Raw genomic sequence first — 19954 nt, 5'->3', positions numbered from 1 at the left:
CTGGTTGTGTAGATTCGTTAACTAATATTGTCAAGCCAATAATATAAAAACATCACTTTCTCATTTTACTGAAATACCAAGAATTCAAAGAATCTTTTTGTTGACCCCCACTCCCAAAACCTTCACAGCGTAACAGAGTTGCAAGAGTGTATCAGCTCCCCTCATTGTGCCTATCGACCCCCCAGACTATACACATATGTTAATCTCTTCATGTGCACATGTAGAAGTTTGTCTTCGCTGATTTTTACTGTGGCAGCTGGAAAGAACGTAGTTACTTCGTGTCACCTGGACGGGCTTTTCTTTAGCCAAGCAAAACAATGGGGGATATTTTCCACTGAGTTCAGGACTTAAAAGCTTTCATTGCTTGACAATTACAATCTCAAAAGACTTGTCAGTCACTGTGGGGTTGCTGCTTGTTGTGTTTACAGACCGTCTTGTTTTTTTTGTCACAGATATGTGCTCAGACAGAACTCCCCTCCACGAGGCGGCCTATCAAGGCCGTCTCCTTCACCTCAAGACTCTCATGGCTCAGGTAAAAAAACAGTTCTGTACTAGGAATTATCTTTCAACGACTAGATGGATTGGAAAAAGATGACAAATTTATACTTTTGCCTGCCGGACTTCCAGGTAAACACTCTCACCCTGGATGGAGTCTCCTCTCTTCATGAGGCATGGCTCACAGGTCGCTACGCCTGTGCCAAAGTCCTTTTAGATGATTTTGTGTAAATGTAGAATTGGGTCCAGTCACAAGACTACAAACACTCCTAATTACCGGGATTGACATAACAGATTGGTTCTTTTAATAATGAATTTGAACAGTTCATTTTGTTGATATTGGGTTAACAAATTATAGAGAAACAAAAGTAGAGGAACCACTTTTGCTTCTTGCCTCAGTCTCGACTTCTAAGTATGGACTGCAATGTTTAATGGGGTTGTGTTCGGGATCCGTGTAGAACTTCATTGTTACCCATTGTAAAGTCAGTTTATTGTGGAGGATTTCGGATCATTGTCTTGTTGCTCTTACCTGGGGTCAAGTTTCGACCATACCTGCTGATTTGAGGCTGACGAACTTGGTGTTAGCCATCTTTTTTCATTCATTTATCCACTTAAACCAGTAAAACCAGAGATGAAATGAGGTTGAACTATGTAAACATGTCAATTTCAGTCAAGCTTGTTTATTTTTCTTGGTCTGTAAACTCAAAGTTTGTGTTGACATTAAATTCACTTCAGCACAATCATTTCATGCAATGACAAATGTAAACTTTGATGGATGGTGAACCTCTTGTGCGTCTTTATCCAGTTAGGGTTCCAACAAAAACACACATCAGCAAAAATCTGTGACAGGCTACCAAGTTTCGGAAAAAACCTTCCCAACCCTAAAATCCGTGTTTGAAGTCTGTATTCCTGCCAGGAAATTAATCAGGCGCTTTAAATGACCTTTATCACTTCTTTCAAGATGAGTGATCTTGTGTAAATGTAGAGTTGGGTCCAGTCACAACACTACAAACACTCCTGATTACTGGGATTGACACAACAGTTTGGCTCTTTTAATAATGAGCCAGCTTCTGTTACGGCGGAAGCTTGTAAATGGCTGCAGATGGCTCACAGTGCAAGTTTGTAAGGGAGAAGTATTTGTAAGGGAGTAGGTTTTTAGCGTTCAGCATCTGCACATATTTTTGAACTTGTGTGAAAAAACGACAAGCCATGACAGGTTTAAACTTTTGCATCCTATTCTTATCAGTTCATCTGGAGCCAAAACAATTTTTGTTTAAATGATCAAAATTCCAATTTAATCGCATTCGTGCCTATGGTGGCTGTAAGAAAACTGTACCTGTTTCAAGAATTTATTTTAAGACCCAAAATGGTTCTTCCTGTAAATATTTTTCACCTGCTTTTCAAACACACACACACAGAGTGTATTCAGTTCATCTCAAACATTTGAAGGTTTCATAAACACGCTTTCAAAACAACAAAAGTCCATCTGCACATAAACGATGGAAGTGGAAGTATTTATTTGTATTTTTATTATTTAATATGTTTCTGGTCAAAGAAAGATGCGTTTAAGTACAACAAAGTTTTTCTCTTTCATCCAAACGCTTAAAATTCAGAATGTTCAAGTATCTTCAAATGTCTTATCATTTTCTGGATTTAAATAATAAATACTGTAACTTTGGGTGAAACTTTCGGGAATTCTGGTAAATAGATTTCTTTTCCCTTGCCAGGCTCAGGCACTGTCAGCAGATGGCGCTACACCTCTCATTAACTCCTGCAGCAGTGGAAATGTAGCTTGTGTCAGACTCCTCTTATAGCACGGAGCCTCCTTCCACACCAACCACCAGCTGGCTTCACCCATCCACGAAGCCGCTAAAGAAGGTGTGTGGGTGTTAAAAGCGATGAGCATAAAGGTGCGATTTGTTTTAGCGCAGGTTTGTGAGACCGTGTCTCTTTCTGTCCAGGTCACAGAGAGTGTCTGGAGCTGCTGCTGCTGCTGTCGAGCGGAGCCCAGATTGATTTTTGAGATACCAGGCGTGGATCTTATCTTATACCCCGCTGTACGCCGCCTGCAGGGCTCCGGCAGCGGAGTGTGTGGAGCTGCTGCTGCGTTCAGGTACCTGAAGAAACTGAGTAACGAGGAGGAACCGTTTGCAAGGCCTCACAAGTTTACTTTTTAGCTTCTCGCTCATGTAAGCTTGACTTACGGTCAAAATTCAGTGGGAAAAAAAAAAAATTAAGACAAAAAAGTTTATGTTGGATTGTAATCTATAAGGAATAAGCCTGGATGACTTTAATGAGTCTCTGACGTCAGCAAGCATGTGGCAGACAACAGTGGTAATGAACCTCTCTTTTTGCCAGGAAGAAATATATATTTACTAGGTGTGAGACTTTAACACGTTCATTTTGATTCATTAATTACATTGATCGTAATCATATTTTTAAAACTTATAAATGTCACTCAAGAAGAAATTCCACATTATTATAATGTGGGTGCTTGTAAGTACAAATTTGAGGAAAGAAATTCATTTAATTCAGTTTGGAATAAGACTTTCACATAACAAAATGTGCAGTGCTGTGAATACTTTCTAAATTCACTCAATGTACACAGTGAGCTCAAATAATTGATTACTGCTATAGCTCCATACATTACCGCTTATAGAGCAGAGACACTCACTGCTAATGACTTAGCTTTTGGCTAGGAGTACTTTTATGAGGAAATTCAAACTAGCACATCCTCCTTTTTAAAGGGATGATACTATGTATTTCCCAGGCACATAGTGCCATTTTATAGCCCAATCAAATAACTACGTTACCTTCAGTTGTTATAAAAATCCTGTATGTCAAACATGATTTAAAAGAAATTTGACTTTGAAATGCGTCACCTTGAAATTGGTGACAAATTCAGCAATTTCAAGGTGACACTTCTCTTGAAGAATTGAGAATAAATTGTTGAATTCGAAGCATTTGCTCAGTCAACATCAAAATTTCTTCTCTGACTTTAACCATTATTGTTTTGAAAAAAACAGTTTAAAAAGATTTTCGACACAGATATTGTTTCTGTTCCACTACCGGCTTGTTTGTTTTAAAAAATTCAATTCTGTGGGATTTCACAAAATTCACTTGTGATTTATGAATTGCTGACAGGAGCTCAGAGGTCATGTTTGTGTGTTTATGACAGAAATGTCCTGTAAAAAGAGGCAGTAATGGTAGTTTTTGTAATCGTTTGTCTAGGTAAGAGAAACAAATGTACACAGGGTTAGAAGATAACATAAGGAAACACTCAGATAAATGAGCAAGTCTTACATCCTGAATAATTTGAGTTGACATGATCATTCGGAAAAAAAAGAAAATGTTAGTTAATAGGAGGAATATTGTTAGTTATCTCATTTTGACATATTTTAATAAAAACAAGGACTATTGTCTGATTTCTCGATTAAATTAAGTGCAATTTTGCATTCCTCCCCTTCCCCCGAAGACAATGACGTATTTCTGCCAAATTGAGAAAACTGTTGTGAAATGAATCCCTGAAGAAGACAACTCTCTGCGGCCGTCCAACAAAACTTCACATTCAGTCGTGGCTTTGGTTCCCGCTGCTGCCGGAGTGATTTTCAGCCGTTATGTCGTCTAATAGTCCGGCCACCCTCCATCCTTTTCCATGGAAACAGAAAGCAGTGCTTCACAGTTCACAGTAGTGTACATTTCAAAGCTTTTCCAGAGCTGTCTGATGTAACGAGAAACCCTTTAACGTTGTATTTATAGCTCTAATTAGAATGTCAATGTTTTTACTCCATCATTACTTACTGTACATGCTTTAATTTTCTCAACACAAAGGGTTGGGAGGGTTGCCCGTACTTCAGATTGATTTTATTTCGTCTTCATCCTGATATTGATAGACATATTTCTGTTTGTGTACATGTAGGTGCCGACGTTGGCTCTGGATGTGGGCAGATCAGCCCTTTGCATGCTGCGGTTTGTGCTGGAGAAGCAGACATTGTTAAACTTCTCCTGGACTTCGGGGCAGACCGAGCCAGCAGGAATGCAGAGGGAAAAACTCCTCTCGATCTGTCGGCACCAAACAACGCGGTTCGATTTGCTCTGGAGACGAGAGGTGTGTGGAACGATCTGCTTGCCGTTATGAACTCCCTGAGAATTAAGCTTAAACATGGTTTTCTCTGTCACTGTTTTAGCTCCCTGCTCTCTGTCTGAGCTTTGCCCTTTCTGCATTCGCCGCAGTCTTGGGCGACCTCGTCTTCGCAGAACCTCCAGCCTCTTCCTTCCTCACAGTATCAGGAACTTCCTCCTCCACAAATGACACTTCTGTTTGCTACATAGACCTCCAATCATCGATTGTCCGTGTAAAATAGTTACAAAGGAATAATATTCTCAAGACTACAACTGCACATTTGTATATTTTAGGACAAAATTGCTCTTAAAATCATATTTGATATTTAAGCTGTACTCACAGGTTGCATTTTAAATGACTCAGACTTAGTATGTTCGTACTTCGAGTAAATCTGTCTGTTTAACATCCATCTCTTTACAAAACCTTTAAAAGGTGAACACAGCCAGTTGCATATCTGCATGTTCCCTCTTTTCTTCTGTGTTGAACTGTTTTCTGAAACCTTTGTGGCTCCGCAGGGAGCTGTCTGAATGTCAGATAAATCACAGTCTGTTTTCGCTGGAGAGAAGAAGCCTGATAAAATGGAATAAAGATTTTGCTGAGTTTTTAAAATCGTGAGGCTTTTAGCGTTATGTTATATCTGCAGTGCGGCATTTTTGTAACACAGGTTCGTTAAACACCTGATTCATCCCTAGATTGTTGCCCAAGGAAGGACGTAATCCGTTTAGATAAAAAAAACAGCTTTATTCCTACAATTTGTTTTCTTAAAATGTTTCACAGCTGCCTTTGGCTTCAGTATAACCTTCTGTCAGCATACCAGATGCCTCAACTGACTGCTGCGGTACACACATGCTGTTTTCAAATTGTACTCGTCTCAACCATAAACCAAATTAAAAATGGTAAACATAAAGGTCAAGATCATGACAAAAGTAATGAACCATGTCTGGATTCAGCAGAATACTGTGAATTTCATGTACTTGTACTATCTTACCTTTAAGAACACAATCAAAGATGTCTAATAAGTCATAATTAGTCTTTATTTCTCACAATATCTGTTTAATTTTGTCATGTTTTCATGCAGATAAAAGTGTGAAATTAGCTTAGAAGATACAGCAGGAAGGAAGGAGGGTTTGAACAAAGTCAGGACCCGTATTCCCAATGACTCCTAACCCTGAAAGTACTTCCTTACACATAATTTTTTATATATATATATATATATATATATATATATATATATATATATATATATATATATAAAGATATATATATATATATATATATATATATATATATATATATATATATATATATATATATATATATATATATCACCAGAAGAGGTTCAATGGATTTGTAGTGATGAACAGAAATTTGTTTTTCCTAATTTTGTAGGTAAAGAGGGTGACTCAGTACATCAGCCCTAAACCCAAAAGAGCTTTGAAAACATGCAATCCAATTCTAAGAGTAAAGTTCATTTCTCACAAGAACCAAAAACTCAAGTAAAGTCTCAAAGTTGTTTCTTTTGCTTCTGTGAATCAACTGAAACCCAGCAGTTTGGGGTATCGATGCCATACAAAATCTTGACTGCATTGCGTCGGTGGAGTGAAACAGATGCAATCCGTTCCTGTTCTCTGCTTATTAAATGCACTGCTGCTGTAGTCTTGGTAACAGGCAGCTCCATTTATTAAGAAATAACATTAGATCTAATTAAACATGGGAGGGGGGTCTCGAGTGAGATTCAGTACGACACAAATAAGTGTTATTTTTACAGTGCTGGACTGTGAAGGAGTAATCTGATTGAGAAAAGTCACAGTCAGGTCTAGAGATGTGGATTTAGTGCTCAGATCAAATTGACCAGATTTACAGCATCCCAAAGTATTCACACTCATTAAGCATTTTCCCCATTTTGTCTCATTTCAACTACAAACTTCAATATATCTCAAAAGGATTGTGGGAAACCTATTAACATATAATTTTTTTCACAATTATGCGGAAAAATGCAATCACATTTCACAACTTTTACTCTGACATCTCTAAGTAAAATTAAGTTAAACTAACTGGCTTCAAAAACCAGCTGCTTATCTATTACGAGTGTACAGAAAAGCAGCCAAGAAGCCCGTGGTAACTCCAGAGGAGCAGCATAGATTCATTGGTCAGGTGGAGGCAGGGCGGTTTCTGATATAGGTGACCGGGGCAAGACCCTATAGCGCCTTTAGGGTCTTTCCTCCTTCTTCCCCCCTCCTCCCTCGGTTGTCAAATCAGGTTAGTGGTCAACCAAACCCTCTGAAAATATAGCTACCTTGTGTGGATGTTACAGAAAGAGTCATAATGTGATAAACAGTTTTTTACTTTAAAAAAAAGTCTGTTTCACTTAGCTTAGAAGATACAGCAGGTAGTTTACGCTCATGCGTTAATTTACCCTTCTCAGTGTCTGACAGGAGGGACGCCCGTAGAGGTGGGTAAATTTTGCCCTGTGTATTGACCTGAAGGCATTCCGTCCGGCTAAACTGTGGAACAGATTGTTCCCATCCCCCCTCCCACACACACACACACACACAATTGCAGAAGTTTGTGAAATTATGTTAGCTATAAACAGGGCACTTGTTTATAGTTAATAGGTAGAGTGCCAGACCAAAACAACAACAACAACAACAAAAAAGCAGATGTAAACCGCACTTTTCATAATTGCGTTTGTTAAACATCCATTGACTTCCAATGTCCATTATGTTGTTATTATATTACCTGAAATTTCTGACTCTAGCCTGGTAAAAAATGTGAAAACGAACAACACGTGTTCATACATTTTCAAGGCTCTCTATTCATTGAACTATATTTAAATGATGGATGTGGGGAGAAACAACGGCCTCAGCTTTCTGCTCCGCGTTACACTAAACATCCTCCAGCAGTGATACTGATTGCTAACAGCTACTGATCTTAGGTAGGATTTTGTTCACGCAACCAACTCCCTAAGGCGCAGGTTGCTACAATTGATAGTAGCCACACAGGCACACCCGCTAGAACAAGGGTGGGCAATCCTGGTCCTCGATGGCCGGTGTCCTGCAAATCAAAGATGTGTGTGAGAAATTCAGAACACCTGGGGGCATTGCTCTCATTATATCTGGTACCACCATCTTGCTAATGTGTGTGTATTTTATTTTATTATTTTTTCAGATTTACACCTCTCTCAACAAAGATTTACAAACAGAAACAAAACCCAGACTGAGGCTTGTAAAGGGGTGAAGCGTGAGCCGTGTTTGGACGCTCTGTGTTTGGTGGCTGGTGTTGCTCAAGGGGAATTAATTTCCAAATGCCACTCTGAAAGGTCACCTCAGCAGAGACCTGAAAAATACTGTCCGGGCAGATTTGAATTGACAAGGCTTTAGCTAAATAGCGGAGAAAAAACCCCCTCAACCTTCAGAAGAACTGCCTGAAAGAGATGTATGCTGCTTTGCTATGTGTTCTTCTATTTCTGTAACCTTTGCTGGAGTCCCGATTAAAGCAAGAAGACCTGTATTTCATTGGTGGATGAAATCAATTTGGGGGTTTTGTTTGCCTTTCGCAGCGAGGTTGCCCTGAAGTTACAAGAAGATGGTCCGACCAGTCAATGTCTGTCATTTTTACTCTTGAGAGTGATTCAACACTTTACTTTACAAATCCATTCAGATGTGCTCCTCTGCGGGAGAAGATAAGACAAACAGCCTGAAGGACTGTCTTGTGTAAAAAATCAATTCAGCTAAAAGCTTATTTAAAAAAAAAAGAAGTAATTATTCCTGTATCACAGAGACAGCATCACAGTGAGTCTCTTAAAGTAAGATGAAGTACAGACAAATTTGACAGAAACATCTTTATAGATTTTAAAATTGGTCTTACTCTAATGGCATACATTTGATATGTATATTTTTTTAATCCTGTGAATAACAGAAGGTTTTTACAAGCGCAGGCTGAACTGCTGCAGGATGGACGACTTGTCACCATTTGTTTGGTGTTCATGGACAAAATCTCAACACAGCGGCAGAGAGGAGGGCGTCTGGTTTGGGAACCGGCAGGCCCCATGTTTGGATTTTGCACACAGTGTTGTTCTGTTGGCATCGGTTCAGGCATCTGCTCAGGGAAACTTCTGGGCACGTCTCTGTAGGTGTTTACTCTTCGTGTCCCATTTGAAGCCGACTGAGAACTGGAAATACCCTGGAAATACCCTGGAATCTCCAGAATATATCCTCAAAATGCAGGCAGTGAGTTCATGTTAAGCCTGTAGATTCAGTTCAATTAATCAGTCTTTAATGTTTTCTGTGTGCTCTGTTTTTTTTTGTTTTTTTTTTTTAAGTTTGTCTTGCATTTCCTCTAAACTTACAAACTTCAGCTAAACAGCAAAGACCAAGCAAGATCAGATTTAATTAATTCTGCAGGTGCATAAAAACATAAATGCAAGATTTGACATGCATTTTCCCACAATTAAAGTCTATATCTTCTTTTTTTCCTTATTTCTTTCATTCTTTAAATTAGATTTCTCATTTGCAAGATTACATTTAAAAGGCACAATCAAGTCCATCATCTACAACCATGACTGTGGTCTGTAGATCAGAGCAAAAACAAAAAAGTCCCCACAGGAGATTAAGATAATTATCTGTAGACATGTAGATGTCAGTCAGTGCATAAGAGAGATAATGTATTCCTGCAGCATTAAAGGTCTTCTGTAGTGGAAATGAGGAAGTAAAAACAAACTTTCTGAGCTGGATGTCAAGTCAACCAAACTTAATGTTGCTCATTAATGACAAAAAACCCCCAAAAACTATTATAACTTAAATGTGCATTGAGCCAGAATGATCAAAACAAAGCCTGTTCTACTAAAAAAAATTAATAATAAAAAAAAATTAAACGTTTCAGTTTACTGTCAATTTGTAAAGCTACATGAATTTGACTATCTGGCTATAAAAAACTAAGAAAATCTTCAGTTTTCATGAGCAGCAATACAGCAACCCTCAACAGAGTTCATGTTGATACACTGTTGGCGCCAAAAAAAGGGCTTTAAAATTATATGAGATTTAGGAAACTCCATCTGCACAAAACAGTGCAGATGATGGTAATACCAGTCCCCTCCGCCCCCCATCAACTAAACAAACTCCCTCAAAGTCTGACGTCTGCAGACACAGATGGCTCTTTTAAATCAGGATGATTTTTATAGCTTTATAGCTGCATTTCAGTAAACGGCTCCTTTTTTGTCTTAAAGTTGCGCTTTCAAATCTCCCTTTTAGAAATAACACTCAACGTCTTAATATTTTAAATGTATTTTAAATGTTTCTCTTATCTCTGTTCCTTTGTTTTCTGTGAAGCACCTTCTGTTGCCTGTCATATAAACGTTGCTTTACAAATAATCATCTCTTGTCTAAGGAATAAAATTTTGGTGCATGTAACATCACCTGAGCAATGAAAACCTCAAAATGCCTCAGGTTAGTTATTCATGCTCTTTACTAAGTGACATATTTCTGCAGCTGTTAGTGTGTCCTTTCACAAGTGGAAGACATTATTTCCAGACTACTAACTATAAATGAATTAATTTAATATCCGGTTTTAGATATTGTTCTCCTTTCAGAAAAATTGGACACATAACCATTTAGAGAGAATTTCCTAAATTGTTTCCACCTCTTTGCCTCATCCTTAAGTTGTAAAACATGTTCAGTAAGTCGGATCATAGAGTTTAAATTTGTCACTATATAATTTATGTGGATGGTTTTTGCAAGACCCATATGTTTTTTTTTGGATGTTGAATAATCAACATATATGTCAAAAATGTTTTGTAGTTTCTTTTTTTATTTTGCGTCAAATGAAAAAGGACTACAATGTGACAATTTAAACAATGACAATAACAATACTCCACAGAAGTAAAGCCAACAAAGACATCATAAACTCCATCACAGTTAGGTCCAAAATGGTCCAACAGTTTTGTTTTTTTTTAACACAGAACATTTAATAATTAATAACAACGTCTCAGGTGCAAAGAAGAAAGAGATTTCCCTGTTTTTGTTTTTAATTGAGATGTTTTAACTCATGGAAAATCTTTTATTTTGTTCATGATAAAACAACCGTTAATTAATCAACTCTGGATCTTGAAAATGTCCCCACACCAATATATTAACCCATATTTAAAAATATAGATTACCATTCACTTAATACGAGCTGCTTAGAAAAGATGCTCCACGTCGTTTTTGGGACGTGTAAACTGTAAGCAACCGCAGCGGATGAAATGGTTTAAAACACGGGTCAAAAAAAACTGTCAACGAAGCTCCAGCAAGGCCAAAGCTGAAAATCCACTTTTGGCTTTTTAAGCGACCACTACATCAAACCAAAACATGCAGAATAAAGGAACAATTTGTCTGGCTTATCAATATGAGAGCAATAAACACCCCTTTATTTGCATTATTTAAACCTCTTGCAAAACCACAAATGGCACAAACAGTGCTGTTGGATTTAAGTTTATATGTAACATTCAAAGAATACCGCCAACAAAAATGATCCATTCCCACCATGGACTAGTTCACCAACCAGTACCTAACATCAGCTTTACTGACGTTACTTTCCTTTTCCGACAAACTGAGAATAATTTACCAACTCATCCAAGAGAACCAAAGGTAGCAGAGTCCTTGTAAAGCACATGTTGTGTTTGATTGGGGGAAACGGGACTCCTTCAGACGGAGGTCACGTTTACACTCGTGCTGCTTTGACTGTACAGTCGTCTGGGAGAGCTGCAGCACAGCAGCTGGTTCCTGAAGTGCTTGCTGAAGCTCTTGCTCATCAAGTAAAGCGCAAAGGGATTCACGCAGGAGTTGGTGAAGGCCAGGATGCGAGCACACACGCTGGCGATGAAGTGAGCCAGCGACGTGTCCACCTGGTCGTAGTGGTAGGAGCGGTAGAGGTAGATGACGTGACTGGGGAGCCAGCAGAGAGCAAACAGGCCGACGAACACCAGCACGGTTTTGGCCAGACGCTTCCTGGACTTGATCTGACAGTAGAAGAAGAAGAAGAAGAAGAAGGAGAAGAAATTACACTAGAGCGTCTTCAGTAATTGTGTTACCACTTTAGCTTTAATTGGTTGTCATGAAATATTTGCCTACACACTGATATCCAAGTGAGGCACACCTGTCACTCAGCGGAAAATTGGAGCAATTTATTTTAATTGTTCACATTGGATGAATTTCAGAGAAAATTGCCAAATTATACATCTGAAAATCAAGCAAAGGAGAGCATCTGACCATTTTTAAAGGATGAAATCGTAGTTTATTGAAAACGGCCTACACAAATCCCAGAGTTTGACCTACATCACTGGAGAAGCCCTGCTGAAAGGGCTGCATTATTTAACCCTGGTTTTGAAGCCAACAAGAATAAATTGTTCTCCTAACATTGCACTAAAAATAGTTGTCAGACGAGACTATAAGGGAACTTTTTAGCCTTCATGAAAAAACAGGATGTTAAATAAGATGCTACATTAAGGTGCACATCACCCAGGAAGCAACATTTCCATGTTGAAACATGGCGCCGGCAGCATCATGCAATCAGCAGGAATGGTTGGAGTTGATGGGAAGATCGATGGAGATCACAAAAGCAGAAGTTATTTTTAGCATGAGACTCGGGTGGAGTTGAACTTTCTAGCCGGAAAATGTACCTGAAAATGACAAATAAAATGGTGTAAGCGTATTTATGTGTTAGAAAACACAACAGAGGATCTGGACTTGAAGCTCAATGCTCACAGATGTTCTCCACCAAAACTGACTGAGCTTGAACATTTTTGCGAAGGTGAATGTGCAAAACTTGCCTTATGTAGATCAACAAAGTAGAGACAAACCCAAACAGACTTGCAGATGTAATTATAGTGAAAGGTGGTTCTTTCCATACTTTCTCTCTCTTTTTTTTTTTGCTTAAGATAACATTTAAAAACCATTTATCCTTTCCTTCCCTCTTCAGCATTATGCTTTGCTTTGGGATGGTTTGTGATGGATACAATGCTCCCAGTCTATATTTGCCATGTGCACACAGGCAAGGAATCTGATTCTGATTCCACTTTGCTCTCAGAAAAAAAAGCATTAAGAATATAAACTGATTTTAAAAAAAACTCCCTAGATACCAGCGGGGGGCATCTTGTATTCTCGGATACAAGTTGCTGAACTGAGCTTCCTCCGCAGAGCGGCTGGGTCTCTCCCTCAGAGAAAGAGTGAGGAGCTCGAAGTGGAGCTGCTGCTCCTCCACACTGAAAGGAGCCAACTGAGGTGAAAATAATAAGACATTTTTTTCTTCCAGAAATACTTAGCTAGTAGCTATTTGTTCTTTATAGTCTGGACTAACACCGAACAAAGTCTTGGAGATTTTCAATTAACTTGGAAACAAGACAACTACCGGAGGGAAGAAAATCTTCTTTACACCTCCTTTGAGATCAACTCTTCAGACATCATCACTTCTTTGTATAATCCATAGACAATCAAGAGCGTAAAGAGCAAAGCAGGCTAACCGTGAACCTTCTGGACTGAGAGGATTGCGAAGCAACCAGAGCAACTGGAAGACTCTGACAGAGACAATCTGTGGTATAGAAACACTGGCAGGCTGGTTTTCATGATTATTTCTAACAGATCATTTCCTCTTTATGTGATTTGCACAAGGAAATTAGACACAAAATAACCGTCATTCCCTGCAGGTGCCTTAGCATATTTTAATTGGTTTTATATAGAATATGTTTGTTGCCACGTCCATATAACAGCTAAAAACAGTCAAAGAGGTGTTTTTTTTAAAGGAAATTATCTGAGTTTCTTTTTGGTAAAATAGCATAGTGGTGCACCTTTCCTTTTTTACATCGATGTTCACTCTGTCTAACTTTTGCTTTCTTTGTTTGAGCAGCCTTCCTTTTCTATCGAGGGAGAAATTTGTATTCATCCATCAGATGCTGCTGCTGCAGCCAATATCAAAAACAATTACTGTTGTTTTGGGGGCAAAGCCTCTTGTCTGCAGTAAAGCGAAGAATGTTACTTTAAGTATTCAGTGAAGAAGCTCCACTCCAGACACGGCCTCAGACTCAACAATCAAAGAATAAAACTTGCAGTTGTATATTTTATGAAGGTAAATGTGCTGATAGTTGCTTCTTGTAGAAATGAGGGAGGATGAGACAATATGAAGTTGTGTTGCTGTTTGATAGAATGATAAATATCTTCTGCAATTTAACAGTAAGGTTTAACAGCAACCTCGTGTTTATATTAAATCCCAATAAAGATGTTCTTTAAAAATTTATCCTTATGGCAGCAGCACAATCTTGCACTCAAGGTTGCTAAGCTCTCTAGAGATTGTATGGATTTGTCTTTACATTTTTTTTCCAGGCCTGGATGAGTTTGAAAAATGTGTTTTACGCATTTGGTTTTATATGTGTGTTTATTTTTACTGTACTTTATTTCTTGGTGAGTGTAAAAAATGATTTAGTATTGATTTATAATAAATTGATGTGCTTTGCCTTTGATGTGATTCATTGCATTTTGAGATGTTAGTCTTCAGTTTATTGTCTTTTCACGGTCAATAAAAAGCCATTTGACCTCCCGCTTGATCCTTAAACAACATAAATTCAAACTTTTGCATTTGGACTAAAATGCCAAATTGCTATTTATTTTTTTCCAGCTTACTCAAACAAAATTCTTAAATTGTCTTTCAAATGGTCTGCATTTTGTCCAGGGCAATCTATTCTCTATTTTGAAAGTTACAAGATTTTTAGAGTTTGAAATGAAGTTTAGAGAAATCAACCCCTTTGATTTGAGTTAATTTGTAAAGTGATAAATTCTGGTCACTTTCTTTTTTCTTTGAAAATCCTCCAATATTACCGATTAATAATTTCTATAAAGTAAACAGAACAGAAACATTTCTAAAGCTGGTACTTTTCTTTTACTCTTGTATAACAAGAGCTGCAAAGTTTTTGGAAGAATTGGGTCCTTTAGTAACATCCTATTTATACCCAAAGGAAGCAAAGACATTGTTTTCTGATTAAAACTTTAGAGAAAATCTGATCAGCTGCGAAAGAGCATTGATTTGAAGAGCACTTTAGTTTTGTTCTGAAACATTGATAGAGGTACAAATAATTGTGTCAAATTCAATTTAATTTGATTGTTTAACTAACAGGATAAATGTACTCAAATTAAATATTGGATTTCTTTTCAGTAAGGGGTTTTGCTGCAGCAAAAAAGGTGACTTTGTTTTGAGGGTTTTAAACAAGAGCTTTAGTTTTTGCTGCTTTCAGTGTTTATTGTATTTTTGTTTCATTGATGTGTCAGCTTCATCTTTTTTTTTATTCTACCAAATGCCATTTATTTCAGTTTTCCAATCATCTTGCAATTGTGTTCTATTCTCGTCTTAATTCTCGTCTTTTTAATATTTTTTTAAATCTGTAGTAGGTCCTTTTTGAACAAACTTTTCTTTATAAGTCTTCATCAGTGGTGTGAACAACTTCGTGAGAGTTTTGTGTGAAATTGTGTCCTGTGTATTTGTTTCTTTGTGTCATGTAGATCACTTTTTACCTCTGAGAGATGAATATTTTTGTCAATGTTTTTTGCAGTTTGTCTCAAGTCTTTGTTGTGCACAAGAGAGTTTTACGTCATCCTAAATATCTGATGAGTTACAAATAAACACGGCCATTTACTAAAGTTTCCCTGCGGCGTCCCGATCCACACCTGTTTGTGGAGATGCAGGTGTCCCTCTGCAGAGATGTCTGCTGAGCTGCGGATCAGGCTGCGAGCGATGAAGCAGTAGTAAACAGAAATGATGAGCAGAGGGATGACGTAGAAGACGAGGAAGGAGGCAGTGGAGTGGATCTTCGGATGCAGCTCTCCGGCGTGCGGGTAGGGGGCGCACGTCACAAACGTCACGTTGGTGTAGCTGGTGGTGAAGGTGTGCAGGTCGGAGAAGACGGCCTCGGGAATGGCCAGGGTGACAGAGAGCAACCAGATGGTGCCCACGCGCAGGCCGATGCTCAGAGTGGCGCTCGATCTGTTGATGTCCAGCGGTTTGACGATAGCTTTGAACCTGAGAAACGAAGACCAGGTTTTGGCTGTCAGCTTTTTCTCAAAATCAGACAGATTCCTGACCTTGAACTGAAAGGAGTTGAAAATTTACCCTGAAACTAAAAGTCAAGAGAACAGTCAATAAGAGTTAGCAATCAGTTAAATCCAGATTTTGGTTTATTGGTCCAATTTCGATGATTGTTACAGTAAAAGAAACATCCAACAACAACAAAAACCAACACCCTTGGTATAGTGCAAAACCTAGTTTTATTCTACTAATAAAGCTGTATTGGTCTCAGGGGGCTAATAAATTAGTTCCAAGTTTTCACTTCAACCTAAATTGGAAAAGCAGCAAAGGAAAATTACTTCAAAGAGCAGAACCATCTGAATCTGTCAGCTTTCACCCCACAATAAAACTGAAGAGACTCCATTTTGTGGTTGAAATGTTGCCATGTACAGTAATAAAAGCGGCTCGTGATTCTCCTCTGGCAATTGCCACATTTCCAGGTGGCTGATATAAAAACCCACTTTGAGGACATTTTTTCTATGTCCTCTGTGGCTTCACTGCTTGGTCCCTTAAGGTTTTCTCATCATAAAGTGGAAGAGATTGGGAACAACACCTACTCAGACACAAATTGGTCGGCCACATAAAATAACAGCGCGACATCAGAGGATGCTGTTGTGCATCATGACGAGAGGTTAACAAGTTTCTGCCGGACAATAACTGCCGGACTCCAAACTTCACGTATTCTTTTGATCCAAGCTGTTTGTGTGCGTTGAAGTCTTCATGTAATCAGGTCCAAAAGCAGGAGGAGGTTTTTAGATTTAAGCATAACTCAATCAAACATTAGCATGAAGCTGGCAGTTCGAGTCATGTAGAAAAAGAGCTCATTTGTAAAAAGCTAACTTCACAACAGAGGGAATCAAAGCAAGCTTTGAATGACAGGAACAGTAGGCTATCTACACTGCATGTGGAGATCATCTGATTAATCCTGACTGCTGGTGAATGTCCAATCCAAACACACCTGCCTAACTCTGATATTTCCTCTTCTCAGAAGAACAAGATGGCAGTAGAATAAGGCTGAAAACTCTAAAAGCTTTTGACATGTTATTGCACTTTATCTCCACTAAAAGTGAAGATAGAAACATCTCTCTGTCATGATAGCTCTATGTGTTCACTCTCTCTATATATATATGTATATATGAGCTCCACAATCGACAAATCATCTCTGCACTTAAAACTTCAAAGCTCTACCGACCTTAGTTTTCAATACTAAAAAGAAAAAGGTTTTTCTTCTTCTCTTTGTAAATGAATGCTGTGTCTCTGGACTAAAGAATCAAAACAAAACAACAACCCACATAAGATTGCTTTTGCAATACTTGCAGGTGTTTAGGTGGCTGTGCTTGGAATTTCTTCTTTAATCTTTTCAAAGAATTACACCATGGATTATCAGTTACATTGGTCTAGCAAATTGACATTTATTTAATAATCTTGAAGCAGTATGCATATTAAATTGTTGGTGTTTTGTGATAGGAATAAAAAAACCCTTTTGAAATTATAAAAATAGATACAGTAAATAAAATGTTGTTTTTAAAAAAAATCCTGGGCTGGTTGATGGATTCCTTTTGTTGTGTAGTAAAACTGACCTTTTCCAAAATGAATCCAATTTTATACAAACATTTGGTTTCAGTAAGTGGCTGTTTCAGCGTAACATGTGAATGTTTTTGTGTTTCTCAAACAAACTGTATAGCATGGAAATAGCTGCACTTTCAACATAAACTGCTACAAATTTTGAATTAGATTTTTCTATAATAAGACTGAAAAGTTTATGAACCTTTATTTTATTTTTAATGCCAGTTTATTTGGTATTTAGACATCAGTGTGCTAAAACAGACGTTTTTGCACAGTTTCTGGGAGCAGAAGGAAAGCCTTTTGGATGATTGCTTCCCTGGAGGATCAGTCTGAAGGTTTATGGATCTTCTCAAACAATTTTTAATGAAACAAAATGATTCTGACAGAGACCTGTATTTGCTCCCAATGGCATACTGAGAACTTTTCCAGCTATCCACAGTAATATAAATGAATAAACTATGGAAATACTTGTGTTTCATAGAAATCTTCGTCTTGATCTATGAGGTGATGTTCTGGAAGCAGAGCAATGTTGAAATATTTGATCTAAATACTATTTTTCCTGTGTAACAGAGAATGGAGCATGTTAAAAAGACTAGCATTTCAGATTAATTTTGGGCCTTGCACTGCTGGAGGTCCGTTCCAGTTAGAATTTTGCAAAGCGTGATAAAAAAATGAAATAATAAAAAAAAGAAATTGCATGTATTATTTGCCTGGGAGATTGCTGCTCGGCTTGGCTGCTAAAACAATGAATAACTCCGCTGAACAAAATCAAAACGGTACCAGAGCAGCGGTAATCAGAGGGAGGAATCCCAGGCAGCACTTGTGTCTTTGGGCAAATAGATTTATCAGCCTAGATCTGGAGAACTGCTCATCAAAACTAATCCTGTGAATGTCTAAAATAGTGCAGGTATGCTGCAGTATTCTAACAGAATTAGTTTTACTGAGGTCTACATTTATATATTCTATTTATTTAAATAGAATCCCGATTCAGTCCAATTTGAACTGAAACTGAACATTTCACTGAAACGTTAAGGACATTACGTAGGTTAAATGCTTTGTGTTGACAGCATTGCAAAATGTTAGAATGACTGGCCAGGGAAAGAAATGGTCTTTAATGAGGAAGTGTCAGAGTTCAAAAACTGCATTGCTCTATTTATGATTAATAGTCGCTACCATTTACCTGTCAGGGTCTGCAGAGGAAGATGAAACTGTAAAATCTGCAAATCTACTGCAGAACCAACGAGGAAAGACGGAGGCTTGGTGGTTCATCCTATTATCCACCACTGATGCTAACCCCACCCTCCTTGTTTTTAGCGTTATAATATTAGATATGTTCAGGAGAGGAAAGGATAGACCTTGGTATGGTGCAACATTTCAGCTTTTTAGCTTGTGTTTCATCAACTTTATTATATTTGATATTCTCTGTGGACCGTTTTAAAGCTTGGTCTGTTTTCCTGATTGTTTTTCAAAGTTGTGGATTCAAATCAACATTTACATGTATTTTTTTATGTACTTAATCAGTTTTCTGTCTGTTTTATGTATCGGCTTATTAGAACAAGACAATCAGAATAGTGAATTGTGACAAGTTAATTTCACATTTTCCTGAATAGTTGTCTAGACAGTAACTTGCCCTTGGCTAATTTTTAATTATTGTCCCAGTAAGGCTCTTCTATTAACAAAGCAGTTTGATAATGAAGCTTCACTTTTTGAGAATGTAGTCATGCCAAAAAAAAAAAAGATACCGGATGAAAAGACTGTAAATTTAAAAGTGTGGACACTTTGTGAGACTGAATAATATTTTCTAACATAATAAATGATTTGACTTTTATTTGTAATATAATATAATATAATATAATATAATATAATATAATATAATATAATATAATATAATATAATATAATATAATATAATATAATATAATATAATATAATATAATATAGTATAATATAATATAATATAATATAATATAATATAATATAATATAATATAATATAATATAATATAATATAATATAATATATTTTCAGCCTAAGCAACATCCCCAGTTAAACCTCAACATGCTTTAGTCTGGCAATTGGTCGCCTTCAAAACTTTCTGCCGGCGCTCTTGCAAATGTAGTGGATTAATATTATACAGTGTGCTGTGTTATATATAAATAGGGCTGCGAACAGCTTAATTTAAACATAGCGATGTGTAAAAATGACATTTACAAGTTGAAACAGCCCATATCGCGGCTCCGTTCTGCGCGGCAGGTTACCGGTCAGCGGAGAGCGCAGTCAGGGTGAACACGGAGACCCCCACGGAGGTGAGCTGGATGAAGGGGATCAGCTTGCAGCCGACGCGCCCGAACAGCCACTCGTCCACCAGGTAGCGGCTGGCGTCCACCGGGGCGCAGGTCACCAGCAACACCAGGTCCCCCAGAGCCAGGCTGGACAGGAACAGGTTGGGCACCGTGCGCATGGACTTCACCAGCAGACACGTCTTCATCAGAGTGATATTCCCGACCAGACCCACCAGGATGATGAGCCCGTAAACGGCTGCGATTGCGATGCCGGGGAGCCAGACGGCGTACTGGTAACGCTCCGCGCTGGAGTCCCAGAGCACTTTGGAGACATTGAGAAGCAAAGCTTCGCTGTCCTCCAGCGATGTAGTCAACCGATCCTCCAGGGACATCGCGGCTTGAGAGTGA

General features: G+C 38.1%; 2 protein-coding genes across 2 annotated transcripts; one reads left to right on the top strand and one right to left on the bottom strand.

Moving 5' to 3' along the window:
- The first annotated feature begins 631 nt into the window (after nt 1-631).
- Nucleotides 632-5483, top strand: asb11 (ankyrin repeat and SOCS box containing 11). Its single transcript, XM_044130919.1, is given in 6 exon segments — nt 632-682; nt 2223-2373; nt 2457-2542; nt 2545-2608; nt 4415-4603; nt 4683-5483. Coding segments are annotated over 6 exon segments (651 nt in total). The 5' UTR covers nt 632-646; the 3' UTR covers nt 4808-5483.
- Nucleotides 5484-10403: 4920 nt separating this feature from the next.
- Nucleotides 10404-19944, bottom strand: LOC122839396 (gastrin-releasing peptide receptor-like). Its single transcript, XM_044130918.1, has 3 exons — nt 19523-19944; nt 15304-15655; nt 10404-11612 (listed from the first exon to the last, which is right to left on the bottom strand). The coding sequence occupies exons 1-3, from the start codon at nt 19936-19938 to the stop codon at nt 11298-11300; spliced, it is 1083 nt and encodes a 360-aa protein (XP_043986853.1). The 5' UTR covers nt 19939-19944; the 3' UTR covers nt 10404-11297.
- Between the last annotated feature and the right edge of the window lie 10 nt (nt 19945-19954).

The sequence above is a fragment of the Gambusia affinis genome, linkage group LG11 (assembly GCF_019740435.1).
Source record: "Gambusia affinis linkage group LG11, SWU_Gaff_1.0, whole genome shotgun sequence".
NCBI lineage: Eukaryota > Metazoa > Chordata > Actinopteri > Cyprinodontiformes > Poeciliidae > Gambusia > Gambusia affinis.
This window is presented reverse-complemented; position numbering and strand designations above follow the sequence as displayed.

Bases quoted from the DNA above. Each gene is read 5' to 3' on its own strand.
- LOC122839396 (XM_044130918.1), bottom strand. From the start codon at position 19,938: ATGTCCCTGGAGGATCGGTTGACTACATCGCTGGAGGACAGCGAAGCT. The intron at 15,656-19,522 runs GTAACCTGCCGC...TTCGTTTCTCAG, and splicing joins ACTGCGCTCTCCGCTGACCG to GTTCAAAGCTATCGTCAAAC. The intron at 11,613-15,303 runs GTGTGGATCGGG...TTCTACTGTCAG, and splicing joins ACCTGCATCTCCACAAACAG to ATCAAGTCCAGGAAGCGTCT.